This window comes from Sinocyclocheilus rhinocerous, unplaced genomic scaffold, assembly GCF_001515625.1.
Source record: "Sinocyclocheilus rhinocerous isolate Xijiao unplaced genomic scaffold, SAMN03320098_v1.1 scaffold2086, whole genome shotgun sequence".
Taxonomy (NCBI): Eukaryota; Metazoa; Chordata; class Actinopteri; order Cypriniformes; family Cyprinidae; genus Sinocyclocheilus; species Sinocyclocheilus rhinocerous.
Genome location: NW_015624553.1, coordinates 104,225 through 114,984, shown reverse-complemented (window position 1 = coordinate 114,984; position 10,760 = coordinate 104,225). Strand labels below are relative to the sequence as shown.

The 10,760-nt window shown below is 38.6% G+C and overlaps 1 protein-coding gene across 1 annotated transcript; it reads left to right on the top strand.

Moving 5' to 3' along the window:
- The first annotated feature begins 330 nt into the window (after window positions 1-330).
- Window positions 331-5,337, top strand: LOC107742399 (E3 ubiquitin-protein ligase RNF216-like). The gene is made up of 5 exons (XM_016555345.1): window positions 331-354; window positions 479-576; window positions 2,188-2,410; window positions 4,425-4,500; window positions 4,584-5,337. The coding sequence occupies exons 1-5, from the start codon at window positions 331-333 to the stop codon at window positions 4,871-4,873; spliced, it is 711 nt and encodes a 236-aa protein (XP_016410831.1). The 3' UTR covers window positions 4,874-5,337.
- Window positions 5,338-10,760: the final 5,423 nt, after the last annotated feature.

Below are 10,760 nucleotides of genomic sequence, written 5' to 3'. Positions count from 1 at the left end.
CCTTTTTAATGATATTTTTATTAAATATATTTATTTATTTGTGGAAAATACTTTGTCATCTAAAGTATAAGTATGTTTATTTTACAAATTTATTTTATCCATTTTCAAATGATTGAATTTCAAATTTCTTAAATATTAATGAAAATAAATACAATTATATCGGCCATCGGCCACCCTGCTTTCCAAGATATCGGCATCGGCTGTCAAAAAACAATATCGGTCGACCACTTCTGGTTGGTTGCCAATACGGTGTATCTACATTGTGATTAATTCCAGAAGGGTCATAGTGCATTATGCATGGGGTAGGAAGCAATATGCACCTCTGAAACAATGCTGGGAACACCGACTCCTTCCGTATGCATACACAGAGGTTTTTTTCCCACTGGATGTATGAAATGTAGTCCAGGTGTTTCTCTTTCCCCTGTGCATTTCAATTGTGATCAATAACACAGATGCTTATTTGTGTCCCCTTCCTCAGGAGAGTTGCAGGAAGTGCCATGTGGTGTGGAAGGAGCACACAGGAAAGACCTGCGAGCAGGTGCTGGAGAGGGACGAGATCCGGCTACGGGTGACCTTGTAAGTGCCCGACTGAAAACTCAGCTTGTTAATAATTCATCCGTGCACTATTGAGGGTACTCAATAGTGTAGCGAACCACCTGGGAGATCATTAGCATGCCTGATGCTGAGTCAGCTGTTTCCCCAGGCCTTTCTCATGGCACGCTAAAACACTCGCTGTATTTGATGGATTCCCTTGAGTGTTATGTTTGCAAATACACATCATCCAGAGCTGCCCCTGTGTGCAGCGGGCTTTCATGAGGAAGTGTACTGGAGTGTGGTGGGTGTCTGTGTAAACTGATGCGGTGTGAAAGCAGCCTATCACTGCTCTCAGTCTCTGGACTGGACAGGATGTGATCGCCGGGCTTCCTTCCTGTCATACACATGAATCAAAGACTGTGTATCCTGTTTACCCCCAACCTTTTCTGTTGCCTACATTTATAGAGACAGGAAAGTGACCCTGACTGAGAGATTGAGTTAAATATGGTGTCACAAAGGCAGATTTATGTGATGCAGCAAGATAATGTGTCTCAATACCAGTATGTTTTCTATATGTTAAATAGCCCAAAATAACTGATGCTAAAATGAACATATTGGCTTTGTTCCAATAGCCAGTGAACTGCAGCTACCTACTAAGATAGCATCCTAACTGAAATGAAACCCATTAAACTCATTTGGTTTGATGTTAGCATGTTGCTAAGCTAATGATGTGGCACTCTTTAAAAAAACATAAAAAATACATCACACAAATATTAGGTAAAATAGTTTTTTATATTTTGAATGAAATACAACTATGTTTGGCACATTTCTCAGTAACACTTTACAATGCATGAACATGAGCTAAAAATGAAAAATTCTAAAGCATTTTCCAATCTTGGTTAATGTTTATTTCAGAATTTACTAATACATTATTAAATCAAAAGTTCTGTTAATAGTATTTAATGGAACTGAGCTAACGTTAATTAACAATGAGCAGTTTTTTATTAACTAACTTTATCAAACTAATGTTATACTGTAACTGTATTGCTCATTGCAGCCCAAAAATTAACTCTTGTATTGCATATAACTTATTGCAAACTGTTATCCATTTCTCTTAATTTTGTCTGCCATTTTTAATTTTCATTACTTAATTTTTTTTTTTCTTTCCGCTAAGCTTTGAGACTATTTTTTTAATTGTAAGTTTTTCTGTTTGGGCATTAATTGTTGTAAGCAAGACTTTTATTTTGACAGCTTTCTCCATCTTCATTAGTTTACTGGCTTGTTTATCAGTTCTGTCTATTAAGGCAAATGTCTATTGATAGAAGGGCTATAATGCTGTTTTTAATTTACTGTCAGCATTCAAAAAATATTTGGCATTTATGTCATTAAAGACTTAATTCCACAAACAATGCAAACGTTTTTGCCTAATTGATTCATATTAAAATGATTTAATTCCAATTATTTTAGTAAACATTGTCAAAGAAATATATTTAATTGCAGCAATTGCGTTTTGCTTTTAAAATAAATGTATATTTAAATAGTATGATATCACATTCCTATATCTGTCGACCACTATTTAAAATACTGTCTCGCTAGGCAGCTCACGGTGCTTGCATGTAAACTGAACCCAAATGTCATTTGTTTCATGGCCAGTGAGGAAAAGATGACCGCTGCCCGTGTCAGGAAGTGCCACAAGTGTGCCACAGGTCTGGTGAAGTCGGAGGGCTGCAACCGGATGTCGTGTCGCTGCGGCGCCTTCATGTGCTACCTCTGCCGGGAGCCTATTAACGGCTACAACCACTTCTGCCAGCACGCTCGCTCGCCTGGCGCCCCCTGCCGACAGTGCAAGAAGTGCTCGCTGTGGACGGACCCCACGGTAAATGATGACACACTGCACTTCTTTGGTTTCGAGAGAGGCTGCTTTCATGCTCAATGTTAGCGTGCGATCATCCTTGAAAAGCAGCAAACACCTTTACTTTCTATACATTTACATACATTTGTGCTCAGTTGAACACTCCTTTTACATGACTTACTTGCTGACACTTTTTGACCCTCATTTTGGAATGTGTTTGGAGCTGTTAATTGATTAAATTACATGATTTGCATTCTTGCTTTTATTTTAAATATAATTTTTTTTACTTAATTTGTTTTATAATTAACAGACAAAAGCATTAAAAACAGTACATTTACATTTTAATTGCATTATTTTTTGAGAGAATAAATTGTAATACATTAACAGCTCTAACCTGTGTTGCATTGATAGATTATTTGTAATAAGAGTGATTCAGTCTTAGAATAAACACCAGGTGATATATGGTGTAATGGCTTGGTGTTGGTTTTGTATACAGGACTCTTTGAGAGTATAACATGCGAGAGGTACTTGAGTGGAGCATGCTGCTTCTCATGCGTGTTGATGGAGTAGGAGTGCTGAGAGGTCTCTACTGCAGGAATACTGCAGCTACCACAGTCAACCGTCATGCATTAGCTGCATATTATATAATAGCCAACTGAGTGCTAAAGATGTAGCACTCAGCAGTCCATGACTAAAGCACAAAGTGCTCATTCATTATTCAAATCATGCTGTTAATTTTTCCATTTATTAATCATAAAAGGTTGTTATTGATACCTTCTTAGTAGATGGGTAAAATACGCAAATATTATATTAGATTTTAATGATGATAACCTAATCATCTACTTATCCTCATTTAGCATATTCTTATTAATTTTAAAAGTTATCTAGCAGAATGTTCCTCTTTTTTACACCCTAGATTTAAACTCTAATTCATGTTTGTAATTTATGTATTATAAATTGAGTTCACCTAAAAGTACTCCACATTGAGGCTGCTTGTTTATGACAAAAATCGAAAAAAACTTATTTTGGGCAATATCTATTATTTATTGATTTGGAAACATCATTTATATACTTTAAAAAATAAACCTTTTAACAGTGGATTTTAAATACAATTCAACTGAAAAACAAAACACACACATATATATATATATATATATATATTTATTTATTTATTTGTATTCTATTTCTATTATTATATAAATAATATATTTGGGCTTTTAGGGAGAGGTGAAAGCAGCCCACTGTAAAGGGCTACACTGGATTTATAACACAAAAGCATCATTGTGAAATGGAATGTGGCCCAATATCAATCTCAATTATCTTGTTTTCATATTTGTTAGAGACAAAGTCATGATTGAAAAAAAAATTGCCCAGCCCTAATCCACACACCATACAAGAAGAATGAGAAATAAAACTTCTTTGGTTCAAACTTCATATGTACCATGAACGATGTGTAACTGAAGAGCTAGTGTTTGTCCCCGATTTTCACCATCAGAAATAATTGACATTCTGCTCGCTCTCTTCCTTTTGTTGTTTTGTGGCAACGATACATTTTGGGTTTGGCACAACTTGAGGATGAGTGCATGATGATGGAATTGTCATTTTGGGGGAAACTATCCCTAAGCAGTGAGCATGAGTGAGAAATCCCTTTCCGGTTGATCCAGGAGTTCCACTAATTATCCGATTAAGGCATTTGAATGGTGTTTCTGTGTGAAGAGCGCAGTCAGGGAGCCGTCCCGCTGGCAATTACCCCTCCTTTCAGAGCCGTACCTAATCACCTGGCACCGTGCACCAGGCTGACCGGTGAACTTGAGCTGTTTTGTGTTTGACCGATGAAGTGGACTCCTCCCAAGTTCATTTTCGTCCAGGCTGTGGTCTGACGCGGACATTGGCATCACATTGCTTCTGGCGGGGTTCGCTGGTCTTTTCACATGATTGAACAGTAACCGGAGAGCCTAATTGCCGTGCCTTTTTGAAAAGCTTTTTTGTTTTCTCTACTTCTCCCCCTTTCACTTTCTGTGTCTTTTTCAATCCACAGCAAGACGATGAGCGAATCATTCAGGAGATTCAGAAAGAAGGTGAAGCGGAGTTAAATAAGAAGACCAATCAGTCAGGTCAGTGTTCCTCAGCTGGACAGCTTGAGTCTGCCACCTAAACCCGAGTGGTTTCTAATGATATTTTGTAATGTCTCCCTCAGAAAGCACAGGGAAGAGAGTGGGACCTCCCCCTGAGCCCATCCCAGCGAAGCGTCCTCGGGTTACACCGCAGGCCCCTAACGCAGCACCTCAGGCCGTACGTGCCCCCCTGCTCATCCCCCAGGTCATGCTGCCTGGGCCGCAGCGTGTTTTCCTTCAGCCCATTCCAGCCCCCTACGTGCCCCCGTTGCCCAACTTCCCCCCAGTAAACTACAACCCACATAACCTGAACTTGGACTTCAATATGCCTATGCACTATGGACCACCGCATCGCTTCTTCAGACCTCTTTGAGGACACCATGGTACAAAGCGCCACATTCAAACTACTAAAAAAATAATCCAGGCTTCTGTGTCTTAACTGTTAGCCCTCGCTGTTTTTTTTCTACGTATTTTGTAACAGGACCTAAACTGATTTTCTGGTGAGTTTTCAGGATGCCTGTTGGATTTGCTTCTTTGTTGAGAGGCATTTTTTGGAACAGCATACAGAGTGAATAATATGAACACCTGTTAGTTTTCAGTTCAATAAAACAAAGAACTTGATGGAACTTTAAACATTGTTCATGAAATCAGTCAAAATATATGTTGGTTTGGCTGGGATTTCCAATGATGTTCCCCAAAAAGAATCCACTGCAGTCAACAAACCACTTTAATGTTTTTTCATCCAGGGTTTTTCTTATTCAACATCTTCCTCCTTGTGCAAATGCCTAGATTATTAGTTTAGATCAGGGCTGTCCAAACTCGGTCCTGGAGGGCTGGTGTCCTGCAGAGTTTAGCTCCAACCCTAATTAAACACACCTGAACCAGCTAATCAAGCTCTTACTAGGCATAGAAACTTCCAGCAGGTGTGTTGAGGCAAGTTGGAGCTAAACTCTGCAGGACACCGGCCCTCCAGGACCGAGTTTGGACAGCCCTGGTTTAGATGGATATTGATGCCATTTCAGATCTGTAAATCAAACTTTAGGACCATTTTTTGCTACTGATGTTTACACTGTTCAAAACTTTGGAATCTGAAAGACATTAACAGTATTAAGAAATTAATACTTTTATTCAGCAAGAATGCATTAAACTGATTGAAAGTCACAGTAAAGACAATGTTACAAAAGGTTTTTATTTCAAATAAATGCTGGTCTTTTGAACTTTATATTCATCCAAAAATCCTGGAAAAAGTGTATCACAATTTTTACAAAGCTATTAAGCGACTGTTTTCAATATTGATAATAAGAAGAAATGTTCCTTGAGCAGCAAATCAGTATATTAGAATGATTTCTGGAGGATCATGTGAGACTGAAGCCTGGAGTAATGATGCTGATAATTCAGTTTTGTCATAACAGGAATAAATTGCATTTAAAATATTACAGTAGAAAGCAGTTATAAATGTTTCATAATATTTACTGTTTTTACTGACTCCAAACCTTTGACTGGTAGTGTAGATCAGACATTATTAGTTTTAACCCCCTCATACTTGTGAGTCATGAACTTCAAAATCATTGCAATATTCACAATTTTATATCAGCGTAAATTGTGAATATTCAATTTGGTGCCCAGCCCTAGCTGGGATGTAACATATGAGAGCTTATCTGGTTTGCATCACAAAGGGAAATGGAGGAGGAACTGTAAGCAGATGTAAATGGGATGGTGGAGAATATTCAAATTTAATTAGATCCTAGACATTTCTTTGTTCTGGTACATCCTCACTGTGAGCTTGACAGTCTCTCTCATGGATGTTTTTAAATTTAGATCTGTTGAGCTATTTTTATGAACTTATAATTACCATCTCTTGCTCTCCGTGTTCATACATGCTTCTAAATATATTTTCTGCACTGATAAGGGAAATCTGCTGAATTGATTTAAGCAAACGTGCAGTCACATTAGCAAAACTTCGGCAAAATATCATGGGCAAAAATGGTAAATTGTCAGTGTAGTGATGCATGAAGCACCGCTTACTCGGGTCATTTCCAAACGAAGTAGTTTTTTGTTGGTCAATTTGTGTCCGAAGTTAAACAAATGTGTGGGTAACACGTCCGTCTGTAAAAATGCCCAAACCCATCAAATTCCTAATGCACCGGCAGAATTTTGCCTTACAAAGGTAAATGTGTTCACACCCTTATGCAGAGAGTGTTACAGTCTTACTGTCAGAGCCGATCCTCCCTATACACAAAATACTCAAGCTGCGTAGGGCCCCCGAAACACCAGGGTGGGCCCCCTTGCTCTCAAAGATGATTTAATTTTAGGTTCGTTTTTGAATTTGGCCAGTGGTTCTGAAAACATGAATGATCATTTCTTTCAATGCGGTGCGCTTTCACCCTTTCTACGTAAAAATCAGTCAAATCATGAAATGTGAATGTCGTACAGTCTTGCTCGAGACTAAAAAAAACTAGTTGAAAGCGTACCGAGCCGCGGAAGAGACACTGTTTCTCAAGCGCTTTCCACGAGCGCGATTCAAGACGGAGTGAAACATGGACAAATGCTTTTCATTCATTCGTTCATAACCACTCATACCCCACTTCACTGCCCCCGTCTCCCCGCCGACACAGTTTTGCGTAGGGCCCCCAGAAGTCTATGATCGGCACTGCTTACTGGTAGCTAAAAGCATTATCAAATGAATCAATATTTTTAATAAATGAACATGCAAAGGTGACTGCAAAATTTGTGAAGGACACTTCTGCAGAGTGTTTTCTCTTGAGTTCGTAATCCATGTGGACCTGCTAATCCGACACACAACAACATCTGACCAAATGATTCAGAAACTCTTGCTTTTGATTTATGTAATGTAGGCTGTCAGTGCCAAAGATCAATACATTGTCAAACATTAAGCTGTTGTTATTCCGCACGTCGGCCCATAATGCCTGTGAAGTGGGTTGTTTATTGTGTTGTATTGCGTGACTAGTGCAGAGAGACTCCCGCAGAGAGTCCCGTCCTCTTGCCCAGAGCTTCAACAAAGAGCCACAGCTCTTGCTCACTAATGGAGCCCACAGGATCCTCACCTCCAGCTCTCCTTCCCGCTGACACTATCCCCTCTGCCCCGGGCTTTATTCAGACCCCTCACGCCTCTTAAAGCACATTACTCATCCTCACAGAGAGCACGAGGCTCTTACAGAAGTCCTTTCTTTGGTCTAATCAAAGGGATGGTGGTGTGGAGACCATTGCGTGTCAATCAAACCAGCAGAATAACACAATCCTGAGAAGATCAGGATAATCTGGTCATTTTCTCCCATCTGTTGTTGGTGGTGTATCTGAGCAGCGGTGTACCACACCTGACGCGGTGCAGGCGAATGAAGTGTCTCAGTTTGACATGGTAACCTCCTAATGGGTCAGCAGATGGACAGTCTTTAGGCCCGTAGGCCTGCAGGTGTGAAGGGTCGACCCTGGCAGCTTGCGCTCAATGCGCCCACAGCTTAAGAGCTTCCTGAAACTGGATCTGTGCCCCTGAATCTTCTGCCTCATGTTTCCTCAAGTCTCTCATATTTAAAAATCAAGCTTCTTTTTGGCATTGATGGTTCCTTGAAGAACGTTTAACAACCATGGAACCTTTCCATTGGACAAAACATTCTATATAGTGGAATAGGGTTCTTTAGATCATTAAAATGTTCTTCACATTAAGAAAAAGTCGTTCTTTTAAGAACTGTTCACTGAAAGGTTCTTTGAGGAACCCAAAATGGTTCTTCTATGGCATTCCTGTGAAAACCCCGTTTTGGAACACTCTTAAAAATAAAGGTTTCAAAAAGGGATTCCAATTGATTCAATGCGTTGATTCCAGAGAAGAACCCTTTTGGGTTCCTCAAAAAAACCTCTTCTTTGTGTGAAGAACATTTTAATAATATAACTGAATTGCCATCATGTTAATAACTGAAAGGTTGTTTGGAGGACCAAAAAAGGGCATCAGGCCGAAAACCTCTTTTTGGAACATTGAATTTTATCAGTGACATTGTGGTTTGAGGATATGGGTCAGGTCAACCTGAAGATAGATTACAATTCCTCGATGTTATGGTAATGTACCGATGATTTCCAGAGGGATGGTCAATGTATCTAATAATCAGCCTGAAGGGAAGTCATGTTAAGATTTCCTTCTTTTGTGTTTGTTGAAGTGTTGATGGTGTGAAGGGCTGGACTTGTAGTCGAGAGTGTCATCATGCCCTGTTGTGGTCCCCTAGGCGGTGGTCACACATAGCAGTGATTTCCTGGGGTCAGTGATAGTCATGTGACTGCTGGAGCTGCTGTCCATGATATTATAAACTCCCAGAGATTAGGTTATATGTTAGGAAGGAGAAAATCATTTGCATTTAACTGAACAGTTTAACCTGATCAGTAGTAAATGTATGATTTATTTTGGCTATAATTTGCATATGTCAGTCTTTTACTTGTATAATGGAAACAACATTTTGGCATACAAACCTCTGCAGCACTATTATTTTAAGTTTGGGGTCAGTACTTTTTTTTTTTTTAAGAATTTAATACTTTTATTCAGCAAGGACACATTAAATTTCTTAGAAGTGACAATAAAGATATTTATAATGTTACAAAATCTTTTTTTTTATTTTTCAAATAAATTAGGTTATTTTTAACTTTCTATTTATCAAAGAATGCTGGAAAAAACAAGAATATTGGTTTCCACAAAAATATTAAGCAGCAAAAGAGTTTTCAACATTGGTAATAATAAGAAAATGTTTCTCGAGGAGCAAATCAGCATATTAGAATGATTTCTGAAATATGTGACACTGAAGACTGGAGTAATGATGCTGAAAACTCAGCTTTACCATCACAGGAATAAATGACATTTTTTACATTTAAATTGGAAACCAGTTATTTAAAAAATTTTATAATATTTCTTAGTTTTACTGTTTTATTTTCTGTGAAAATAATTGAAAATGCAAAATAAGCATTTTTCAAGGTAAAATGTTGTAAGATAAGGTCAAGGGTCTACTACAGTTTGTAATGTCAGTCATGGACAGAGGCCTACTGTTTCAGTTACTATTTTGAAACAAATATTAGGCAGCGTACCTTGTGAGTACAGCGTGTTCCATTCCACACATATCACAAAAATGCAAATGCATGGAAAACTTAGAAAACCACATGCATAATAACAGAAATGTCCTGACATTTGTCACAGTGCAAACATTGTTCTTTTCCTACCAAACGTTACAGTCACATCTGTGCAAAGCTGTTGCTCTGCTCTGATATGTTTATTCAAATGCTGTACACCGGTCCATCATGTGAATCTGAATTCAGCCTCTGTGATCTCGACTTGCACATGCGTCTCATGAAAATGATGACTAAATGAAGAAATCCTTGCTTGCCCACCTGAAAAGCTGCAGTTAAATGACATGCTCTGAGTTACCATGGAAGCATTGGTCCCTGTGTCAGCCAGACTAGATCATTTAACCTTTTCTTAATTCCTGAATGGAAATGCTCATGGCGTCATCTTCCATGGTAACATTTAGGCTGTATTTGTAATCTAATATATGTAACACTCATGAAGACTACTAGTTAGAAGACTATTCAGGACTATTAGTCTACCAGTCAATCTGGTGCATGCATATTTATTGAACTCACAAATGTCTGAGTGGCTTCGGGTTCAATAAACCCAGGGCTCGAATTGAGGGGGGATGCATGGAAAAAAATCATCCCCTCAGTAAAACCACCATCCCCTTTGGATTAATAATGGGTATTCCGTAAAATGTATCATGCAAATGAAATGTTAAAATTATCTGCTTAAGATAATTCACGAACGGCGATTGGCCAATCAGAACTAGGTTCTGTGACAAGCTGCGCACAAGCGGAAGCAAGGTTTCGTCATTTTTCGCGCAAAATGGTTCAAGTGCAACTTTTGAATTTCTTTAAAAAGAAGACAACAGAAAAGGTATGATTTTTCCTTCATTCGAATTTAAAACCATTCCCCTGACAATGTTATTGTGCTGTATGTGTAACTGTGAGGGATTGAGAGCTGATAGGAGACATTATGGAGTCATCGACTTTGCAAAACCCAAACAAAAACACGTCTAGAGTCCAAAAGCATTCACTGCACGATGAAGCCTATAAGAATACAGGTAAAATAACCTTATAATTAAAGAAATTAAAGAGAAAATACCCATGTATGAGTTTTTATGTTTTTATATTCATTGCACAAGCATTGTACTTTTCGGAATATCAGTAGGCCTACATGTGCGAGCACAAATGTGCTA